Genomic DNA, 23,220 nt, shown 5'->3' on the forward strand with positions numbered 1-23,220 from the left:
TTAGAGTCAGAAGCGTGCCCTCGTCTTTCCTCCCCTTTCCTCCTCTTCACTCTCACGCACCCACCCTTCACGGAGAGGCCACGGGGAGCAGAGGTCTACGCAGAACCCTTCAGCTCCTCTTAGAGATGACCATAGCAGCAGAAACAGAAAGAGAGGCTGAAACACGCAGTGAGGACCAGGGACCATACACTAGAGTGGCCAGGTCTGGACAACCAGCCCCCACCCCCACCCCAGCTCAGTTTTCCGCTGGGTGAAATACGGCAAACGTACCACACAGACACCCAGCTGTCCTGGAGGCACCGACTGACTTCCAGAAACTGAAAATGCGGCAAGACCGTACTGAATTGTCAGCTGAAATCATCAAAGAATCTTAAATCAGCCTGGCTTGTACAGATGCGTATGCACGTGTAGGAACACACACACACACACACACACCCCGCCCTCTGTGTGTTCTCTGTTTCTGGGCCGGCGCCACACCACCGTTGCCCCCAGAGCCTGCGATGAGCTCCGTGCAGAGCGCAAGGGCAGGTGGCCTGCCTTCTCCAAGATAACACTGGCCTGGGGCCAAGGCCTGTGAGCCCAGAGCAGGGGTGGGTGGAGGGGAAGCAGAGCACCCGCCCTGATGGAGGCGGCAGGGTCAGGGCGTCAGGGCGAGGAGCAGCCCTGCGGCTGGGAACGAGTGCCACGCCCTGAAACCCACATTAGAAGGCCCCTATAGTGAAATTAACCAAACATTTAGGGGAGAAATGATGCAAATTCTCTAGACTCTCATCCAGAAGATGAATTCCTAACTTCTTCATGAGGCCTGACGCCAAACCAGAGAAAAACGGGACAGGGAGAAAAACGTTTTTCTAAAGAACAGCGTCTGCAAAAAGTCTCCAGCTAGCAGCATGCACCGCCCTGACAGGCTGGAAGCTCTCCGGTAGGATCAGGTAAGGGGCAGGGGCCGGGGCCGGGGCCGGGGCAGGGCGCTGCTGCATAGTGGGTCAGACCACCACCTGCAGTGCCGGCACCTATACGGGCGCTAGTTCAAGACCTGGCTTCTCCACTTCCGATCCAGCTCTCTGCTGTGGCCTGGGAAAGTAGTAGAAGATGGCCCAAGTCCTAGGACCCCTGCACCCACCTGGGAAGACCCAGAAGAAGCTCCTGGATCCTAGTTTTGGATCAGCCCAGCTCCACTGCACCCATTTGGGGAGTGAACCAGCAGATGGAAGACCTCTCTCTCTCTGCCTCTCGTTCTCTCTGTTTAACTCTGCCTTTCAAATAGATACATCTTTAAAGGGCAAGGACACCTTCTCCCACATTGTTCTGTCCTAGCTGATACAGTAAAAGAAACCCATGGGCAAGTCCATGTGTGTTGCCAAGGGAAGTCATCTGAGGCAGGATCCTTTATCCAGAAGAGAGTGCTATTCAGCTCCCGGCTGTGGAGGTTTCCTGCGGGCTCTGGGGAGGGAGATGGTGTCACAGCGGCAGAAGCAGGTGCAGAGGAGGCTATGTGATGAGACAGAGAGCTGACTCTGCTCTCCAAGGAGGCGTTCTTGGGAGAACTAACTCCCCAGAGACCCGCCTTAGTCCCTGTGGGGGCAGCATCTCCCTGGCGTAAATGCCTCCCTCCTGTTAGGTAGGAAGTCAGTTATGAGCTTATGTGTGTGTAACAGGCCTAAAGAGAAGACATCTATGTCCAGCATATGCATCTGCATCTCAAAGTCATAATGTTTCAGGGGCAGCCTGGCCCTCGCATCCTGCCCTGCCCCCTTCTGCCTTCCACAATCTCCCAGGTGCAGCCTAGTATCTGCATCTCAAACACCCTGCTCCCTTCCTCCGGTCTGATAACATTTGCATCCATAAAATCCTTTGTTTCAGACCTTCAAGAGAGGTTTTTCTATTTACATCCAAAAAGCCCTTTGTTCCAAGAGGAGCAGAGGTGGGGAAGCAAGACCCATCTCCTTAAAACCCCCAGCCTCAACTGGACTGTGCGCTCAGCTCTCTGCATCTTTGCTGAGTCGCCTGCCTGGCCTGGCCTGGCCAGGTGTACTCTCCACTCACCCATGCAGCCCCGCTCTCCCCCAGTCTGAGCCACTGGGCACTCTCTCTCAGGTCCTGTCTGGAGAGGTGCCCATCGTCCTTACAGATGTTCCTTCCTAATAAACCTTGCTATTTTACCTCCCACTGTTAGGTAGGAAGTCAGTTATGAGCTTATGTGTGTGTGACAGGCCTAAACAGAAGACATCTATATGCATCTGCATCTCAAAGTCATCCTAACAATGTTTCAGGGGAAGCCCAGATTTCGCATCCTGCCTGCCCTGCCCCCTTCTACCTGATAACCTGCCAGGTGGAGGCCCTCACCCCTCCTGCTTCCTGCCTGATAAATCTTCCACAATCTCCCAGGTGCAGCCCAGTATCTGCATCTCAAACACCCTGCTCCCTTCCTCAGGTCTGATAACATTTGCATCCATAAAGTCCTTTGTTTCAGACCTTCCACAGGAAGAAGCTTCTTAACATTTACATCCATTAAGTCTTTCTTTCCAGGTGGAAGCATGTGAAGACAAAGACCTACTTCTTTAAAAACCCCAGCCTAAATGCAGGCTGGGCACTCTCTCTCAGGTCCTGTCTGGAGAGGTGCCCATCCGTTTTTACGGATGTCCCTACCCTAATAAACTTTGCTACTTTTACCTCCCACTACTCTGTCTCACGCCTGAATTCTTTCTTGCGCGAAGACAAGAACCCTGCAATTTCTCCGGTAACACCACTACTCTCTGTCTCATGCCTGAATTCTTTCTTGCGCGAAGACAAGAACCCTGCAATTTCTCCGGTAACACCTCCCACGGGTCCCAGCACGCCAACACAGCACCCTGGGGACGGAGCTTCCTGCACAACCTCTGGGGGACTCCAACCACATCCAAACCACAGCACAACTCCGCAGGACGCAAGCCAGAACTGAGCCTCGTGGTTCTGGAATGAGGGCTCACAGCAACATGTGCAAGTCGGATCCAAGGACAGAGCGTTGGCTCCACCTGTGTTGATGCCTGAATGAAATCCCTATCACAATACTAGTTTGTTTGTTTGTTTGTTTTTCAGATTTAGGCAAGGGTTTTTTTTTTTTTCTCCCTATAATTTATATGGAAAAGCACAAGCCATAGACGCCAGGAACAATATTAGCAATGAAGATTCACGTAGGAAATTGACTACACAATAGTCCAGTTAGGAGTCACAGCAGGCCAGAGTGCAGTGCGGAGAGAGGAGGGGCGACAGAGGCACAGAACGAACGCCAGCACGGCCCCACAAACGTGCTCAGCTAACTGCTGACAGCGGCGAGAGTGAAACACTGGAAAAGGCTGCTGGAGCAGGCGACGTCCACAAATGAAAAGCAAAATGAAACAAAACCTTCACGCCACGGTCACGCCACGGTCACGCCACGGTCCCATCTAGAAACCGGCTATGAACTCAAAGGTACAACAGAACCATTAAAGCCGGGGGGAGAAGAGGCTAGGGCGAGATTCTCCAGACCCAGGACTGGACAAAACGTTCTCAGCCTGGACAATGAAACAGTGGTCCTTAGGTGGGAAAATAGATACACTGGCCTCATTAAAACAAACAAAAAACCCAGCTGCTGCTCTGTGAAAGCATTATGAAGGGAGTGCAAAGATCCAGAGAAAACACTTGCAAGAGGGAGCAAACTTTTGAAATCTTTACTTAGCACAGAGTTGATCTTCTGTATATAAAGATAATTAAAAATGAATCTTAATTAAGAATGGGATGGGAGTAGATGGCATGCTTTGCAGGTGTGAGGGAGGTTATGGGGGAAGAACCGCTATAATCCAAAAGCTGTACTTTTGAAGTTTCTATTTATTAAATAACAGTTTTCTATAAAAAAGAAAACACTCGCAAGTGGCATATCCAGACCTTGTACCCAGACCATGCAAAGAACTTTCAAACCTCTACAAGCCGTAGGGCCTGTCCACATTTGTCCCTGGGCATTCGGCCTGCTGGACAGGCCAGCTCCCAGACACCCTGCCCAGGGGGTCCAGAGAGGACAAGGCAGCCCCAGGCACCCACGCGGCCTCCTGTGTACGACTCGGGCGCGTTTCCTTCCTGTAACCACGGAGATGCTGCCCAGCCACCGCCCTCTCCCTCCAAGGTCACCAGGGCAGCCCGAGTCACTTGGGCGCCCTCTAGCTCCTGCAGGGCCGGCCAGGCCCCGGTTGCGGAAGGCGCCCCATCAGGCTGGCCTGGGCCGGGGAGGGTGCGGGTCCGGCAGCACCCAGCAGGGCGGCGGGTGCAGCCCTGGCCCAGCGCTCGGCTCTCCGCCCCATTCTGCCGCTGGCAGGGCCAGTGCCGGCGAGGGGACCCGGCTCCAGGGACGGAAGAGCGAGGCCGCGGCGACGGAGGCCGAGGTCCCGGGGGCCTGACTGCTGCCGTGGAAAGCCGTGAGCTCGGCGAATGCCGAGGGCTCTGGGGTCACTCTCGGCCAGCGGCGAGCCTGAGCACTCGCAGGTGCCGCCCGGGCTTCGCCTTGCCCCTGCCCCCAGCCCGCCTCGCACCTGCCTGGAGCCCGCGGCCGTGAGGCCACTGGCTGCCGGGTCCCTCTCCGCGCGCAGGCTTCATTCAGGTGGCTCTCGGCGGCCGGGACAGCTTTGCTTTGCGCCCTGCCTCTCCCGCACGGCTTCACCTGGCAGGCCAGTCTTGGCGCTTGGTGATCTCCCGATTGACCTGCAGCCTAGCGGGAATGAGACGGGCTCCGGAATCCCCCGGGCGGAGGGCTTGTCCCCGCCCCAAGGGCGGCAAAGAGGGGACCAGCGGGGCCGCGGGGTGGGACGGCGCTGGAGAGCGCGCGTAAGGCCCCGCGCAGCCCGGCCCCGAGCGCAGGGCGCTCTCCGTCCCGGGCGAGCCCTGGGACTCCGGTCTCTCCCCAAGCTGCCGGGGTCGGGAGGGTCCTGGAAGCATCGAGAAGCTGGGGCCGGAGAAACAGAGGGGACCCTCAGGCGACCAGGGCCCGTCCTTTTCATGTCCGCCCCGCCCCGCCCGGCCTCTCCGCTGCGAGCCCGCGGGGCGCGGTGGGCGAGGAGGCTGCACCTGCCGAGTTGAGTGAGTGACCGGCGGCTGCCGGTTCCCAGCCACGACCCAACAGTACCGTGAGCAGCGGCACCCCGGGGTGGGGCCTCGGAGCCGGGGAGAGCCGGGGCTGGCCGGGGCTGGCCGGGGCGAGGCGCGGCCGGCACTGACCCCGGGCGGGGATCGGGGCGCCGGCGCGGGGCGGGGCGTGCAGCCTCGCTCGTTCGCGGTTCCCGCCTCCAGGCGGCCCAGCGCCGGGGCCCGCGAGCCCTGGAGCGCTGCCCCCTCCCGCGCCCCTGGAGCGAGGTCTTTGTCGCGGGCGCAGCGGGGCCGGGAGGGCGCGGCCGTGGGGAGGGCGGGACGCGCCGCGAGGGTGCACCTTTCCGGGTTCCGCCCTGCAGGATGCTCGCCGGCTCCGGCCTGAAGAACGCTCCGGTGGACCTGCGGGCCAGGTGACCCAGCCCGCCGGGGGCGCGCGGAGGAGGTGCGTGGAGAAGCGGCGCGCGCGGCTGGGGGGGAGGACCGGATGTGCGGGGTGGCATGGGCGTGCCTAGGGACACGGGCGCGCGGGAGACTCGCTCCCTCGGGCCCACCCACCGCGAGCCTCTCACGCGTCTCGGCCCCTGGCGGCGCGCGGGGGCGCGGGTGAGGCGGCGGCGCCGCGCGGGGCCCGGCGCCCAGGACGCGCGCGGGTGCGTCCTTCTCCCGGCCCGGGAGCCGCGCCGGGGGCGGGGTGCGTGTCTCGGCGTGGAGCTAAGCCGACGCCGCCGGCTTGGGGGCGGGCACAGCTCGTGGGTCGAGCCGCGAAAGCTGTGGTCCGCAGGCGCGTTGGAGTTCGCGCGGGTCCCGACCGCCGTGGGGTCGAGGCGCCGAGTGGCCGCTGCGCGCGGGTCGTGTGCGCCTTCGCGGGCCTCTCCCTCGCTGCTCAGGATCCGAGGTCACGGGGGCCTGTTCCGCAGCTCCGGCGCGCACTCGCGGTCCCGGGGAAGCCGAGGCCACTTCCCGGCCTCCCGGGACCTGCCCCAGGTTTCGGCCCCGCCGGCCTCTGCTGGCCTCGCTCCCGCTGCTCTCGTGCTGTGACCGCGGCTTTTGACCTGGAGGCCTCCGTGGACGGACGAGGTGCCTGCATCTGGGCTTCGCAGCCTCGCTGAGCCTCGCCGCGGCTGCCCCTGCGTGTGGGGGTCACTACTCCCTCTCCCCTCCCGCGAGGCCAGGTCGTGTCCTTACTCCAGCTCGGGCTCACCGGGCACAGATGGTGTTCTTGGTTCTAGTACTTTCAGATGGGTGGGTGGAGGTCAACGCTGAACCCTACTCTCCCTCCAACGTTAGTGCCCTTAGCTGTATTTCCGAGTAACCTGCCCGTCTGATTTTAGTCTAATGGATTAAAATGAAAAAGAGAAACCCCGAAACTGAAGCCAGAACTGTTTAATGGGTTGGATCTGGCGCCAGGGAGGGGAGCCCAAGACCCAGGCCCGGGTTTTCCGGGGCAGAGCCTGGGGCTTGTGGAGTGGAGAAGTGAGGGGTGGCTGGAAGGGGAGACCACGTCAGGGAGATCCTGGCACCGAGTTGGACGAGACACTCCCCAGGGTCAGCCGCCGAGAAAAGACGACCTCAGTTCTTGGTCTCACGTGAAGAATTTCCACGTGGACGAGGAAGGTGTACTTAAGTCAGAAACCTGCCGAAGCAGCCTGGAAGGGGGTTCCAAGAGAGGCAGACCTGGAAGTGGGTTTTTTTTTTAGCACAATTTTGGGGAAGAACTATCAGCTAACATTCAGTTTGAAGGCAGGACAGAAGCCCATCAAAAGGCTGGATTTGCAATCTTGTTTTCCCTGTCTAGCTTGCTCACCATAAAACAAAAGAGGGTGGGAACAAACTGGGAACTCAGTAGGATGGACTCACCGCTTCCTTGCTATTGTCATGGTAAAACTGGAAGCTCCGGGAGCGGGGTGGGCCCTTGTGTCTGGTAAAGGCAGCCTTTTGGGAGAAGCTGCCGCGGGATTCAGCGCTGCGATCTTGCTGGGGAGAACTTGGGGGACGTAAGTAAGCATTTGTACCCTCTCAGGGGGCCGCTCCTCTTTCTCCACCTGTCTGTCTCCCCACAAGCTCAGGCCTTGGCACGGCAGGTTCAGCCACCCCTGGGACGCCTGCTTCCCAGACTGGGTGCCTGGTTGGAGTCCCAGCTACTCTACTTCCAGCCCAGCTTCCCCCTAGCGTGTATTCTGGGAGGCAGCAGGAGATATCGCAAGTCCCCAGGCCTCTGGCACTCAGAGGACACCACGCCGGGGTTCTGGGCTCTGGCTTCAGCCCAGCATGTGGGGAGTGAACCAGCAGCTGGGAGATGTTTCTATCACTCTCCTTTCAAGTAAATGAAGATAAATAAAAGTCAACATAAAAAACTCTCTGCTGTGAGAAAAGGGAGCAGCTCTTATCTCTTATCTCCTGGGACAAAGGGCACTGTTGGGAGGGCCCTCCATCTCCACTGCCCAGGGCTGCTGTCTGATCAGATAGGGCCTGCAGGTCAGTGCTCTGGTGTCGGGAGTCTGCCTTACGCATGGTTTTCTCTTGTGTTCCCTTGTAGTCCTCATCCTGGGCTTAACTGTTGATTCCTGGTTTGCCCTTGACCTCTAATTCTCTGTTTTCCCAAGGCCAGCTTCCTCTTCTGCTTCGTGCCTACTTTGTCATTGTCCCCACAGGGGCCCTGGTACTGGAACCTTATTGTGGATGGAGCATCCATCAGCCTAGTGCCTGGTACTTTCTCCTCTCCCGTTGTTGCAGCTGGACACCCACCTGGCCTGAGGCTTTCACCCCCACCCACCCTGCAGGTCCTGATCCTGGGGCTCACCCTCCGGGTCTGCAAATCCAGCTGAGCAAATTGAAGCTTTTCCTCCATCGTCCTAGTCCACTTCTTGGGGGGCCTGCAAATTAAACTGACAAAAGACAGCTAAGCGAGACAAAAGACACATTTTTATTCCTGTAGGTATGCAGAGGTTCACAGAAAAAAAGTGATTGAATACGGGGCCAAAGGCTTCTGAGCAAGATATTCTTATGCCACCAGGGACGGGGCCTCTGCGTCTGCCCACCCTGAGCGGCTGGTCTCCCTGCCCGCTGGTCTCCCTGCTCGGGAGCGCTTCCTTCCCACCTGTCTGCCTCCCACGTTCCATGTCTCCCTACGTCTCCCCGTCTCCTGGCCCGTCTTTCCACTGCTGTTCCTATCTAGAGGACAGGATCCCAGGCGGATTCCACTAAGGGGCCGTCGGCAGCCATTACAGCTTCCCCGGTGCGGGCAGGATTCCCACTCGCTCTTCACCTTCACTGTTGGAGGAAGTCCAGCTCGGCGCTGCCCGCACCGTTACTTGCTCCCCCCCACATCGGGTAACTTCTGGCTTGGGGTTTGTGCCTGAGTACCTCTGGGCTCCGTACCCCACGCACATCGAGGGTCCTTAGTGCTGGTCTCTCTGCTGTGGAAGCCCCCGATGCTGCTTCTGAAAGCTCTCAGGCGAGCACCGGCCTTCACTCTGCTGTAGAGATCATGGCAGTCACTCTCGGTGGGGCAGAGTGGAGAAGGGAAGCCCAGCGGCCGCCTAGGGAGGAGCCAGGGCAGCGCGGGCTGAGTGTGTAAGTTTGAGAAGTTGCTGTTTCTCAGCCAAGCAGCAAACAGGAAACAGACGGTTGCCCTGGGGTCAGAGCTTGCAAAATGCAGTAGGAAAGAAAGGAACCTTGTTACAAAGTATCTTCAGAAAGTGTGTGGAAAGGAAGATTATAAAAGGCATGCATGGTTTCAGATGTTTTTGTACCAAGATAAATTTATCTTAAAATTTTTAAAAAATTTATTTTCATGTTATTTTAAACGGAGAGAGGGAGAGAGAAACGGGTAGTCAGATCTTCCATGTGCTGGTTCACTCTCAGCATGCCTCTAACAGCCAGGTCTGGGCCAGACCTACAGCAGGAGTCCAGAGCCCAATCCAGGTCTCCCACGTGGTGGTAAGGACCCAAGAGGTCCTCGCTCTCGCTCCCGCTCTCACTCCCGCTGTCGCTCACAGGCACATGGGCGCACACACTTGATGCCCTTGCATCCCTTGCACGATGGTAGGTATGTGGATGGAGACTCCCATGGACTGCCGTCCCCCCAGCAGGGCTCGGCTTGGCTCCTGTGCTCCGGTCCCCACCGTGTGTTCTGCTCTCCCCCTAGGTCCTGCAGTCAGGAGAGGATGGCCATGGCCGCTACAGGAGCTGAGGTCAAGGAACCGCAACGTCACAAGTAAGGCTGCTGCCCGGCCGGGCGCGTTAGGTTTATCCTGGCTGCTTTGTGTGTCGTGTTTTTCTAAGAACTCCGCATAGATTGACACTTGGGAGTCCCGTGACGAGACAGAGGCCTGCAGGGACTGCTGTGGGCCCCGTGGGGTCGGGTGCGGGGGTGCTGGGTCACCCTGGGGTACCCCTGGCCTCAGCCACCAGTGCTCGCACTGCGTCTATAGCTTGTGCTTCCTGCATGAAAGCCCCAGCTGCCGCCCAGCTCCTCCCGGTGCTCAGCGTCCCCATTCCCTGGTTCTTGTGGCTTTCCTTGTGCGCTTCCCACCTTCCTGCTGAGGTTTGGGCCTTGCTGCAAAAGGCGGGAATTCTTGTCCTTGTGATTCCTGTGTAGACATTAAGCCGCTGACTTTTCCGGCTTTATCACCACCCCGTTGGCCGCCGGCTCTGCCCGGGTCACCTGTGCAGCCTCCTGCTTCTGGGGTCTCTCCCCTTCCTGCTGGTCCCTGAGCTTGACACTCTCGGAGCCCTCATCCTGCCCTCTGCCCCCTGCTCCTCTGTGACCTCCCAGGACCCGTGCAGTCTTGCCCTGACTGCCGTGTGCCCAGGTCAGGATCCCATGTGGACGACTCCCGGCCTCCTTCCTCCCCCTGGGTCGCCATGTGTGTTTGACTGTTTCTGGAGGCCTGCAGAGGCTGCTTCTCCACTGAATTTCTGGTTCCTGGCACTGCCAGTCTTTGGCAACTCCGAGTGCCCTGCTCCCAGTTTCCATAGCCCCCCCCAGCCTCTCAGGTTGAGCGTGGTTGGGGGGGGGGGTGCTGGAGGAAGGCGTGGGGGGCAGGGCTGTGCCAGGGGCTCCCTGAGTGCTTACTCCTTCCCTGGGCCCAGCAGTCACCTTGACCTCCTGGTTCTTATCAGCGGCCACCTGCTGAGTTGCAGTTGGGTGGGTGGAGGGAAGAGCTGTGGGTGCAGCCTCCTGTTAAGGTGTAACCTGGAACCTTTCGAATGGGAGTCGTAAGAGCAGGAAGCTAGTGCAGTGGCTCGAGCACCGCGTGAGGGAGCGCCTGCGTGGTGTGTGAATGATTTCAGTTCTGCCCTGCAGTCGACAGCCTGCTGTGAGGGGCTCCTCGCTGTCATAGTGCTGGTGTGTTGTGTGTGCTCAACACAGGGGCTTGGCTGATGTCACTCAACTCGCTGGTCCTGGAGGCTCTGCCTTCCCACCAGGACCTGTGCCCAGTGTCGTCATCCCCCCCGCCCTATCCCACCAGGACCTGTCCTGAGACACTGGGTCAGTTTGTATCAGCCACGGGTGTTTCCTCTTCTGTGCCAATGAACTGCAGGCAGAAGCCATTCCGTCTCATTTGCGCCTTGCCTATTTCTTTACCTAGTAGGTGCTCAGTATTTGTGAGACAGAAGTAACAGAAGAGCAAGGGGAGGCCACTTGGAATGGCGTGCAGCCTAGACGAGTGTCCTTGTCCTGCTGGTTGTGATGTGTGTCACATTCACACACTTCGTCATTGCCGGTCCCCGTGGTTACCTCCCATTTCTGTCTCCTTTTCCTGGAGTGCAGAAGTATGACACAGCGGCTTCCTTGCATCCGCTCTCGGCCCTTTGAAGCCCGTGGCTTGCCCTTCTGATGGAGCTCTGTGTCATTGCGGCTTCCTGAAGGGTGCGTGAGGAGCTTGCAGGGTGGCCATGGTGAGAACTTCAGGCCTCGCGATCCCACGGGCTCTCTGGGCAGGGTCAGAGATCTTTGGAACCATATACGAGCTTGTTTTGGGTGCCTGGGAGAAGGTGCAGCTGAGAGTGAACGGGACCCTGCTCCTGTGGGCCACGCAGCCTGCCAGGAGGAGGGGCTTCCCGCAGGCAGGTGCTCGTCCTTCCCCAGCAGGCTGGCCCTCTGCGTGCCGGTGCGGTCACTCTGCGTGTGGTCCGTCCGCCCTGGGTGATGGCTGCCGACTCCTGGTCGACCTGTGATCTCTGGAATCCGCTTACGTGTGCCCACAAGACAGCCAGGCAGCCCTGACCTCGCTACTTTTATAAACGACCTCTCTGTCTTTCATCTTTCACTTTTTTATCAGCCTTTTGAAAATGCTCAGGGGGGAGCTAATCTGGAATGGACAGGAGGGAGGAAAGGAGAGGAACGGGAAAGGGAGAAGCAGTGGATGTGGCGGAGGGAGAAGGGAGAGCCCTCGGCACCTGCCGTCCATGCCAAACGCCAGGCAGACACGGGGTGGACGAAGTGAGGGTTAGAGAAGGCGACACAGGGAAGGCCGCGTCCACCTGGCTTTGTGTCTGCTGTGTGCTGTGTGGGATGCAGGGGTGAGTAAGGCACATTCCTGGCTTCCAGACCATTCCTAGAAATGGTTGTATGGTAATCAATGTATATGAAGTATAGGAGGCACCTCTGGGGTGAGTGAGGCACAGTGGACAAGGTTCCAGGGAGGGGGTGGGGTGTCCTTCATAACACGTCACAGGTGCTCAGACCTAAACTGACCTGCCGCACAGCCCCGCTTAGCACACGGCGCCTTGTAGGTCTCAGGTGCTCCTGGGGCCACAGGTGACCGAGAGCTGGGCTCACAGCCGCTGCCCGGCACTGCCAGTGAGGACCGGACCACACAGCGCTGGCCTGTGGGGAGCCAGCCTCAACATCCCAGTGCCATTTCCACTGTGTGTGTGCTTCTTCCACCACACTGCAGCCTGGGGAGTGCTGTGGAGACGCCGAGTGGGGGACCTTGAGTTGGATTGAGGAGGGAACGTGATCCTGGCTTCAGGGTAGGGCTTGACGCAGAGGGAAGAAAGCGAAGGCCTTGCACACACAGGGACCTGCACCTGCCTCAGCGTCCCACACCTTGTCTCAGCATCCCACACCTGTCTCAGCGTCCCGCGGGGAGCCCAGCCACCCCGGGATGAGAAGGCAGGCGCTGTTGGAGCTACCGCAGGGTGGCCCCGAGGAGGCCTGTGGCAGCTGGGGACCTGGGGCCTCTACTCGGACAAAAGGCTTCATCGCACGCAGCCACACTCACCACACTCCTGCTCGTCTCTGCTCCTTCCCCCGAGAGCAGCAGCCTGCGTCTTCCCACAGAAACCCTCCTCTTGTGAGGGAGGCTTGTCTGCCCCCTAGGCCGCTCTAGGAGAGAACAGGAGCCTTGCAGACGCTCCAGCAGCCGCTCTGTGAGAGCAGCCTCCTCGCTCGCCCGTGGCGTCGTGTGGCAGAGTCAGTAGCTGGTGGGAAAGACGGGGAAAGAAAACAAAGGACTCGGCAGAGTCGTTTTCCATTCTGGCTGACCGACCACTTAGTAGACACACCTCTGGCTACTGAACACTGTTGGGTTGGACGGCAAGCGGCTGTACTCTGTGGATGGCGCAAGGCAGTGACCTTCGTGGGTGCACTTCCCAACCCTTCCTCACTGCCTGAGCAGGGCCCTGGGAGCTGAGAGGGGTCTCAGACTCAGCTCCCCTGAGCAGCTGCCGTCAGCACGCCTCCCGCGCTCCGAGCTCCATGTGCATGGTCTTTCCCCGCCCCGAGCAGGCAGTGTTGCACAGTCTCTGCTGGCTCCGTCGACTGGGCACGGTCACGTCCTACAGGCTGAGGTCAGGCCCTGGAACCTCCGCCCACACCTCCCACCCATCGTCCTCAGAGCCCAGGCCCTGGTCGTCTTTGCTGAGCCTGTGGCTAGCTGGCTATAAATTGTGCCACTTGGCACGGCCGCTCCAGAACTCAGGGGACGCTTGGCATTGACTGCTGAATCACAGAGGGTGGAGGTGGCACGGGGCAGGTCAGGGCGTTGGCATGGGCCTGGGGCGTCGTCCTCCACGGAGCGCCCCATGTCTGGCCATGGGTTGGTGACCCCGGTCCTCTGGGGGTTTTTGGACGCTTCACCTCATGGGCTTGACGGATTACACCTCTGGCTACTGGGAACCGGCCCACCCCAGCCCTCTCCCCACCCAGAGGCTGAAGGTGGGACCGAAAGTCCCGTGTTCTAGTTCTTCCTGGGATGGCCCCGCCCTGAGGCCACCTAGGGCCTGCACTGTCAGTCATCAGCAGGGCAGAATGACACCACGGGGAAGGCCCGAGGGCTCTAGAAGCCACACACGTCTCCTGGAAGCCACACAGTCTCCCCATGGCCCAAGAGGCAAAGAGGAAGGGGGGGGGCACGCTGGAGGGGAAGTGGGACCTTGCGGGGCTGGGATTGTCTTACAGTGCCCCTTCCCCACGCGTGCCTCACGGCAGCTGCCCTGGGCGCTTTGTGCTGATGCGCCACTGATTGACACGTGGGCCTCTCCTGTCTCGCTGACACAGGGACCGTGTGACGCTGTCGTGACACCTGTGTCTCCTGTCTGCAGACACGGGCACGTGTGCCTCTCCTGTCTCGCTGACACAGGCACCGTGTGACGCTGTCGTGACACCTGTGTCTCCTGTCTGCAGACACGGGCACGTGGGCCTCTCCTGTCTCGCTGACACAGGCACCGTGTGACGCTGTCATGACACCTGTGTCTCCTGTCTGCAGACACGGGCACGTGGGCCTCTCGTGTCCCATTCACACGGGTGCTTTGTGATGGTGCCGCCACTGACACGGCGTCCCCGCTTCCCCCTCCTGTCTGACAGTGGCTGCCTCGTCCGGCTTTCTAACCCGCACCTGGCCACCATGAAGGAGGACCTGCTGTACCACTTCAGCCTGGGCACCGGCACACACGACTTCCCGGCCATGTTTGGGGATGTGAAGGTACGAGCCTCCTGACGGACACGGGGCGGGGTGGGGGGACAGGCTCATGAAGCCGTCTCTGTCTGCCACTTCTAAAGTGGGTGAAGCAGGTGGGCGGGTCCTCGGTCCTGCCTGTGGGTCCCTCATTCCTCTCCTGGAAACCTGTTACGTAATGGACGTGATGAAAGCTAAACTTCCTAGGGCTCCAGGGAGAGACGAGGGAGATCTCTGGGAGCAGGGGTAGTGGACAAAGGCACTTGTGTGGCGTCTGTCCGTCACGGAAGGGGCTCGTGATAGCTGTCCGCCATTGTCGTTCAGAGCCCTGGCTCAACGTGGCTTCCAGTCCATTTTCCTGACAGTCTTCCTCAGGTCCAATGTACGTTAAAACAATTTTTAAAAAAATCTCATTTTTAACTTTTTTTTTAATTGACACATCGATGTGCATAACCTGGAGTACAGTGTGACATTTCCAGACTCGTGGGCGGAGTGAGCGGAGATTGGCTGCGGGGAACTGGCAAGTCCACGTGCCCTGGAACATTCGTCCTTTCTCTGTTTGGGGAACAGTGAAGTTCTCTCTCCCCACTGTTTGAACTACGCAGCGAGAAACAGAAATGTGCAGCTGAGCACGGCTGCGCTGCTGCCGACCAGGCGTGTCCCGCTGACTCATCCCCTGGGTGGACGTGCAGTGGCGGGATTAAACCGCCCGACAGTCCAGGCCCCGGCCAGCAGCGCTCCCCGTGGGGCTGCCCTCAGGGCTCCGAGCCAGCTGCCCTGGTACCGTCTGCTGGTGCTGCTTGCAGCCTGGGACAAACCCCTGTGTGCTCTTTAAATTCCCTTCTTCCCAGTAAGATTACATCACATTTACTCCAGGCTGTGGGGTTTTCTTGCTATGTTCAGAGAATTAGAATTCATTTATCTTCGAACTCCTTAGCATTGGCTTAGTTCTTTGTGCAAATCACGTTTTCTCACATGATGCATTGTACATTATCTTTACTTCTCAGGGACAGACACACACACACACACACACATGCACCTGTGCCCCCCCAGCAGCTACAACTTCCCAAGCCCCCAGCTCTTCCCTGGTGCTGGTCCTTCCACAATCAGAAGACCTCGTGAGAGGGCGTGATTGATGGGTGGCCCATTTTGCAGATAGGTTGTGGGGCCCTGGTGGCAGTGAGGAGCCTGCGCCATCTGATCCCAAACCCAGGCTCTCTCCAGTCCCCAAGCTGCCTCCACACGGGGCAGGGTGGCCCAGCACATGTGGAGCCCCCTGGAATTAGCTTCTCGGAGAGAGCGAGAGTCCAGATGGTGGAGCTGATGGCATCGCACTTCAGCGCCTGCCTCTGAGGCCCCCAGGTACGGCAGGTCCCCAGGGGTTGCTGATGCTGCTGCTCCGGAGCTCCCTGCTGGAGGGGCACTGATGGGTCCCTGTTCTCTGGCTGCAGTTTGTGTGTGTGGGAGGAAGCCCCTCGCGGATGAGTGCCTTCATCAAGTACGTGGCCGCAGAGCTGGGCCTTGGCCGCCCAGATGAAGACCACCCCAACATCTGCACAGGGACCGACCGCTACGCCATGTACAAAGCTGGGCCGGTGCTGTCCGTCAGCGTGAGTACCTGCCCCTCACTCGGCCCTCTACACAGACACCCCTGGTCCCTTGGCTGTTGATGGCTGGGAGTAGGGTGAGCCTGCAGCGGCTGGATGCAAACAGATGGCAGCCCGCTCCTGCCCTCCAGGCTCACTCTCCCGGAGAGACGAAGTACGTAAAAACCGATGCCAAGGCAAACACCCGCAGCTGTCTCTGCAGGGAGTGGGTGGCAGGTGTGGGCAGCAGGTGCAGGGAGTGGGTGTGCTGAGGGCATAGGAGACACAGCAGGTGCCCTGCCTGGCTGGGGCAGGGAGGAGAGTCACAGCCAGGGGCCAGCTGTCCAGTCCCTGTGCTACTGCATAGTGAGCGAGCTGCTTCCGAAGAAGAGGGAACACAGACGTCTCGTGCTGTCAGGGAGCCTCCATGCTTTCTCGTTCTGGGCCCTTTACAGGAGCAGTGAAGAGCCGCAGTTAGCCAAGGGTGCCCCCTAGCTGCTGGTCAGCCACCTCTGGTGACGCAGGGAGGGTCTTTGAAGAAGGGCAGGTGGAGGGGGTGTGCCGAGGCCCCGAGGGCGAGGAATGGTGCCTTCAGGCCTGCAGTCCGCAGATGCCCGTGTCCTGGCTGCAGGACACTGTCCAGGCAGCTGGACTGTAGCAGAGCAGGACGCGAGAAGGGTAAGGGGAGGAACTGAGCAGTGGGAGGGCGTGGGCAGGGCCGCTGTGTGCTGCCGTGACGTGTGCTGCCGCGGCGATCTGGCCGCACCTGCCTGCTGAGCCTCCTGTTCTGCCTCCCGATCGACAGGTTCTGTGGGGCCACTGGGGTCCTGACATCCGCAAAGTGTTGATACTTTTTCGGTGTCTGTTTTGAAGTTCATCTTCCATTACCACGTGATCTGATGGAGATGCCCCACGTTAAATGTCCACCAAGACCCCTGGTGGATGCCCGAGACCTGCGATAGTTGTGAGCCCCAGTGTACCCAGATATTTTCTATATGTGCGTTCCCGTGATAATGTTTAACTTACTGCTAGGTCCATAAGAGATTAACAACAGTAACTAGTAATAATTACAGCAGCATGGTGTGGTAACAGTTACGTGAGGGTGGTCTCACTCTTCTTGTTGACCTCGGAAAACTGACACTGGAGAGCAGATCTTCGGGTCAGGTGCAGGGCTGTGCTGAGGGAGGCCTGCCCGGCTCACCTGGTGTCTCCTGTCCGTCTGGTCGGGTGCACGGCTGTGCTGAGGGAGGCCCTGCCCGGCTCACCCAGTGTCTCCCGTCTGTCCTGTGTCCTGGTCGGGTGTGGGGCTGTGCCGAGGGAGGCCTGCCCGGCTCACCCAGTGTCTCCCGTCCATCCTGGTCGGGTGTGGGGCTGTGCCGAGGGAGGCCTGCCCGGCTCACCCAGTGTCTCCCGTCCATCCTGGTCGGGTGTGGGGCTGTGCCGAGGGAGGCCTGCCCGGCTCACCCAGTGTCTCCCGTCCATCCTGGTCGGGTGTGGGGCTGTGCCGAGGGAGGCCCTGCCCGGCTCACCCAGTGTCTCCCGTCTGTCCTGTGTCCTGGTTGGTTGTGGGGCTGTGCTGAGGGAGGCCTGCCCGGCTCACCCGGCGTCTCCCGTCCGTCCTGGTCGGGTGTGGGGCTGTGCCGAGGGAGGCCTGCCCGGCTCACCCGGTGTCTCCCATCCCAGCACGGCATGGGTGTTCCCTCCATCGCCATCATGCTGCACGAGCTCATCAAGCTGCTGTACCACGCCCGGTGCTCTGACGTTACCATCATCCGCATCGGCACTTCTGGCGGAATAGGTGAGGTCCGCGGAGAGGCTGCACGTGGCGTGGGGTTGGCCCTGGTCAGGGCAAGCGTTCTGACTGCAGGTGTGAGGAAACGCTGTGTGCCCACTTTTGTCCTGCCGTTCTGCCTGTGGGGGTGCACGTGTGCCTCCCCCCTTTCCTTAGCTCATTCTTATTCCCGCAAGGATTAGACACCCTCATGAGAAAACCCATAGGAAGATCAGAGGGGGAGTGGGGGGAACACCTAGGATAAGGGCTCAGACACTCCCAGCCCTCAACATGTTTTTTTTTTTGACAGGCAGAGTGGATAGTGAGAGAGAGAGAGAGACAGAGAGAAAGGTCTTCGTTTTTGCCGTTGGTTCACCCCCTAATGGCCACTGCGGCCGGTGCATCTCGCTGATCCGAAGCCAGGAGCCAGGTGCCTCTCCTGGTCTCCCATGCGGGTGCAGGGCCCAAGGACTTGGGCCATCCTCCACTGCCTTCCCGGGCCATAGCAGAGAGCTGGCCTGGAAGAGGGGCAACCGGGACAGAATCCGGCGACCCAACCGGGACTAGAACCCGGTTTGCCGGCGCTGAAAGGCAGAGGATTAGCCTGTTAAGCCACAGCGCCGGCCTTCAACATGGTTTTGAAACACAAAAGTTGCAAAGATAAAATAGGAAGCAGACTTGTTTAGAATCATAAGCAGAAGTGCCCTAGGCAGATTTGTTTTACATCGTAAGTTGTCCTGCTCTCTTGGTGCGGGACTGGTGTCTCTGAAGCTGGGCTTGTGCCGCATGGGACCGCACTCTGCCGTTGGCTTTTGCATTTGCTGCATTGTGAGGACATCGAGACAGCGGTCCGTTGAGCACCTCTGGTCCCCTGCGAGGGGGCGCACTTGGCGGGGAGAGCAGCAGTGCCTGGGACCGTGAGCGGGACGGGAGGCTCCTGTGGTTTCTGTCTAGACAGATGGCTGTGCAGTCGTCGGAGCAGCGCCGTGGGGCCCCCCGGTGGCCACGTCCACAGATGGCTTCCCAGTGCCTCCCCCGCTCTCCCTGACTGCCTGCCTCCTGCTGCCGTCCTCAGGCCTGGAGCCCGGCTCTGTGGTCATCACCCGGCAGGCCGTGGACGCCTGCTTCCGGCCGGAGTTTGAGCAGATCATCCTGGGCAAGCGGGTGGTCCGCAACACGGACCTAGACGAGTGGCTGGTGCAGGAGCTGATGCAGTGCTCCAGCGAGCTGGCCGAGTTCAACACCGTCGTGGGCAACACCATGTGCACCTTGGACTTCTATGAGGGTGAGCCGTGGGGGGGTGCTCCTGTCCCCCGGCTTGGGGTGGTCACTCCCCAGCTGCTGTCTCTTGCAGTCTCACCCACTGCGGCTATCATGGCCTGTTTGTGTGGATGCATGGGCCTGCCCAGCCCTGTTTCCCATGTCCTGGTGGGTGGCAGCTGAGGGTGTCCCTCCTGTGCTGCAGGGCAAGGCCGGCTGGACGGCGCCCTCTGCTCCTACACAGAGAAAGACAAGCAGGCCTACCTGCACGCGGCCCACGCCGCCGGCATCCGCAACATCGAGATGGAATCCTCCGTCTTCGCCGCCATGTGCAGCGCGTGTGGCCTGCGAGGTAGGCAGGCACGCGATGGCCCTGGTGCTCCTCACGCTTCCTCTGCACTCTGTGGGCCTGGGTTTCTGCTCCTGCCCCCGGTCAGTTCCTGGTGGGTGGTGTCCCTCATTCTGGTGCTCACATGACAACACACAGGTCCTGGTCCCTGCAGGGGCCCCCGTGCTATCTGGTGGTGAGAAATGATGAAAAGAACCAGCGTTTTCAGATCTCTTGTTGCTGCTTCAGGAGATGCCCCAGACCTGCAGAGACCTCCGCTTTCACAGTATTTTTTTAAGATTTATTTATTTGAAAGGCAGAGTTACCGAGAGGAAGAGAGGCAGACAGAAAGAAGTCTTCCATCCACTGGTTCACAATGGCCAGGGCTGGGCCAGACTGAAGCCAGGAGCCTTATCTGGGTCTCCCATGGGTGCAGGGGATGAGCCATCCCCTGCTGCTTTCCCAGGTGCATCAGCAGGGAGCTGGGTTAGAAGTGGAGCAGCCGGGACTCGAACTGGCACCCATACGAAATGCTGGTACTGCAGGGAGAGGATTCACCAGCTGTGCCACAGCACCGGCCCCCACAATTCTTTTTTTAAAAATATTTACTTAGGGCTGGCGCTGTGGCATAGTGAGTAAAGCCCCTACCTACAGTGCTGGCATCCCATATGGATGCTGGTTCAAGTCCTGGCTGCTCCTCTTCCGATCCAGCTCTCTGCTATGGCCTGGGAAAGCAGTAGAAGGTAGCCCAAGTCCTTGGGCCCCTGCACCCATGTAGGAAGACCCCGGGGAAGTTCCTGGCTCCTGGCTTCGGATTGGCACAGCTCCGGCTGTTGGAGCCAATTGGGGAGTGAACCAGCGGATGGAAGACCTCTCTCTCTTTGCCTCTCCTTCTCTCTGTGTAACTCTGACTTTCAAATAAATAAATAGATCTCTAAAAAATATTTTTTAAACTGAAAAGCAGAGTGACAGAGAAAGAGATCTAGATCATACTTCTGGTTCTCTCCCCAAATGTCCACAGCCAGGACTGGGTGAGGCCAAAGCCAGGAACTCCACTTGGGTGCAGGGACCTCAGTACTTGGGCCGTCACCTGCTGCCTTTGCAGGTGCATTAACAGGGAGCTGGACCGGAGCACAGAGTGGCCAGGACTTGAACCAGACACTTGGGTGTGGAATGTGGGCTTCTCAACTGGCAGCTTTGCCCTCTGTGCCACAACACCTGCCCCTCAGTTCTCACCATTCTGTGGCCATGCGCACTGTGTCTCACCCACCCCACGTTCCCAGCCATTCTTCAAGTCCAGTTCTATCCCCTGAATTCCTGTGTCGCTGTCACCTCGGCATACCTGCCTTTCAGAACAGTGGAGGGCATCCTGGAGGTCGCCTGCAAGTGGCGGGGACTCTCCTGCTTCTTTTTTCTCCTCCCTCCCTCCCTCCCTCCCTCCCTCCCCTCTCTTACCTTCTCTCCTTTCTTCCCTTTTTTCAAGATTTATTTATTTGAAAGGCAGAGTTACAGAAAGAGAGGGAGAGAGAGAGGCATACGTAGGTCTTCTGTCTACTGGTTCACTCTCCAAATGGCCAGGGCTGGACTAGGCTGAAGCCAGGAGCCTGGAATTCCATCTGGATCTCCCACAAGGGTGTCAGGGGGCCAAGGACTTGGGCCATCGTCCTCTGCTTTCCCAGGCATATTAGCAGGGAGCTGGATCAGAAGTGGAGCAGTCAGGACATTCCCTCCCCTTGTGGGATCCTGGCATCATAGGTAGTGGCTGAACCTGCTGTGCCGCGAGAGAGACTGCAACACAGGGCAAGTGATCTGAGAGGAAGGAGGCCCAGTGCTTTCTCATTTCCACGCCTCCACCAGCTCTGCACTCTCACCATCCCCAGTCTGACTGGGAGCTCCCTGGCCGTCACTCCGGTCTGCAGCTCCCTGGCCATCCCTGGCCATCACTCCCGGTCTGTGGCTCCCTGGCCTCATTCCCCTTCCCCAGTCTGACTGGGAGCTCCCTGGCTGTCCCTGGCTGTCCCTGGCTGTCATTCCCCATCTGCGGCTCCCTGGCCGTCCGTGGCCGTCACTCCGGTCTGCGGCTCCCTGGCCGTCCGTGGCCGTCCGTGGCCGTCACTCCGGTCTGCGGCTCCCTGGCCGTCCGTGGCCATCACTCCGGTCTGTGGCTCCCTGGCCGTCCCTGGCCGTCCGTGGCCGTCACTCCGGTCTGCGGCTCCCTGGCTATCCCTGGCCGTCATTCCCTGTCTGCAGCTCCCTGGCCGTCCCTGGCCGTCCCTCCCGGTCTGCGGCTCCCTGGCCTCACTCCCCTTCCCCAGTCTGACTGGGAGCTCCCTGGCTGTCCCTGGCCATCATTCCCCATCTGCGGCTCCCTGGCCATCACTCTGGTCTGTGGCTCCCTGGCTGTCCCTGGCTGTCATTCCCCATCTGAGGCTCCCTGGCCGTCTCTGGCCGTCACTCCCAGTCTGCGGCTCCCTGGCTGTCCCTGGCCATCATTCCCCGCTGCGGCTCCCTGGCCGTCCGTGGCCGTCACTCCCGGTCTGTGGCTCCCTGGCTGTCCCTGGCCATCATTCCCCGCTGCAGCTCCCTGGCTGTCCCTGGCCATCACTCTGGTTTGCAGCTCCCTGGCCGTCACTCTGGTCTGCGGCTCCCTGGCCGTCCGTGGCCGTCACTCCGGTCTGCGGCTCCCTGGCTGTCCGTGGCCGTCACTCCGGTCTGCGGCTCCCTGGCTGTCCCTCGCCGTCATTCCCCGCTGCAGCTCCCTGGCCTCACTCCCCGCCTGCAGCTGTCAGGGCCCCGATGCTTTGCTGTGATGTGGCCTTTGTTCTCAGCGGCTGTGGTGTGTGTCACCCTCCTGGACCGCCTGCTAGGAGACCAGATCAGCAGCCCACACGAGGTGCTGTCCGAGTACCAGCAGCGGCCGCAGCGGCTGGTGAGCTACTTCATCAAGAAGAGCCTTGGGAAGGCCTGAGTGTTCCTGACCCACGGCACCCCTGGGACAGCTGCTGTGATGAGCGCCAATAAAAACCTTTTCCAGAACCCCCGACTGCGTGGCTGAGCGTCTGGGGATGGGACTGCTCTTCAGAGACCAGGAGTCCTGGATTAACCACACAGGGGGAATTTCTTTTCTTTTTTCTTTTTAAAAAAAATTTTTTTAAGTTCACCTGGGTTCTGTGCTGTAAGTTTATTTTATTAATTTTTTATAAAGTGGGTGATTTAGCCTCCCCCCCCCCCCCAAAGAAACCTTTTATTTAATGAGTACAGATTTCATAAGTACAACTTTAGGAATACAGTGATCCTTCCCACCATGCCCGCCCTCCCACCCCACCTCCTCCTCCCTCTCCCATTCCCAATCCCAATCTCCATTAAGATTCATTTTCTTTCTTTCTTTTTTTTTTTTTTTGACAGAGTGGACAGTGAGAGACAGAGAGAAAGGGCTTCCTTTTTTTCCGTTGGTTCACCCTCCAATGGCCGCTGCGGCCGGTGCACCGTGCTGATCCGAAGCCGGGAGCCAGGTGCTTCTCCTGGTCTCCCATGCGGGTGCAGGGCCCAAGCACTTGGGCCATCCTCCACTGCACTCCTGGGCCACAGCAGAGAGCTGGACTGGAAGAGGGGCAATCGGGACAGAACTGGTGCCCCGACCGGGACTAGAACCCGGGGTGCCGGCGCCGCAAGGCGGAGGATTAGCCTAGTGAGCCGCGGCGCTGCCCAAGATTCATTTTCAATTAACTTTATACACAGAAGACCGTCTATATTAAATAGAGATTTCAACAGTTTGCACACACACACACACACACAGAGAAAACTGTTTGAGGACAAGTTTGAGGACAGTTAATTCTCATAATACAACTCACTGAAGACAGAAGTCCTGCATGGGGAGTACGTGCACAGTGACTCCTGTTGTTAACAGCTGACACTCTTGTGTATGATGTCAGTGATCACCCGAGGCTCTTGCCATGAGCTGCCAAGGCTGGGGAGCCTTTTGAATCCACAAGCTCCGTCAACATTTAGACAGGGCCATGAGCAAAGTGGTTCTCTCCTCCCTTTAGAGAAAAGTAATCCTTCTTTGATGGCCTCTTCTGGGAATTTCTTTTTAGAGTTTAATTAAATTCCAGGGCCTGACAACAGTGTCAGAATCCTCACTCCCTGATCGCTTCTAAAGATTGCACAGTTTAACCTCAGTAGCCACCGGGGCCCATGTCCACAGGTGCTCATGTCCCGTGTGTGCAGTGCATCCCACACACCTGCTGTACACTTGAGTCTTCTAAGTTGCACACA

The 23,220-nt window shown here is 59.1% G+C and overlaps 1 protein-coding gene across 1 annotated transcript; it reads left to right on the forward strand.

Annotated features, from left to right (window-relative positions):
• The first annotated feature begins 4,223 nt into the window (after positions 1-4,223).
• Positions 4,224-22,053, forward strand: UPP1 (uridine phosphorylase 1). Its single transcript, XM_062179010.1, has 9 exons — positions 4,224-4,494; positions 5,454-5,536; positions 9,242-9,310; positions 13,910-14,027; positions 15,452-15,610; positions 17,270-17,384; positions 18,433-18,642; positions 18,823-18,969; positions 21,774-22,053. The coding sequence occupies exons 1-9, from the start codon at positions 4,441-4,443 to the stop codon at positions 21,911-21,913; spliced, it is 1,095 nt and encodes a 364-aa protein (XP_062034994.1). The 5' UTR covers positions 4,224-4,440; the 3' UTR covers positions 21,914-22,053.
• Positions 22,054-23,220: the final 1,167 nt, after the last annotated feature.

Source organism: Lepus europaeus, chromosome 20 (assembly GCF_033115175.1).
Source record: "Lepus europaeus isolate LE1 chromosome 20, mLepTim1.pri, whole genome shotgun sequence".
Classification (NCBI taxonomy): Eukaryota; Metazoa; Chordata; class Mammalia; order Lagomorpha; family Leporidae; genus Lepus; species Lepus europaeus.

Coding starts and splice junctions, on each gene's coding strand:
- UPP1 (XM_062179010.1), top strand. CDS start 4,441: ATGCCGAGGGCTCTGGGGTCACTCTCGGCCAGCGGCGAGCCTGAGCAC. Junction 17,385..18,432: donor CGGCACTTCTGGCGGAATAG/GTGAGGTCCGCG, acceptor TGCCGTCCTCAG/GCCTGGAGCCCGGCTCTGTG. Junction 18,643..18,822: donor CACCTTGGACTTCTATGAGG/GTGAGCCGTGGG, acceptor CCTGTGCTGCAG/GGCAAGGCCGGCTGGACGGC.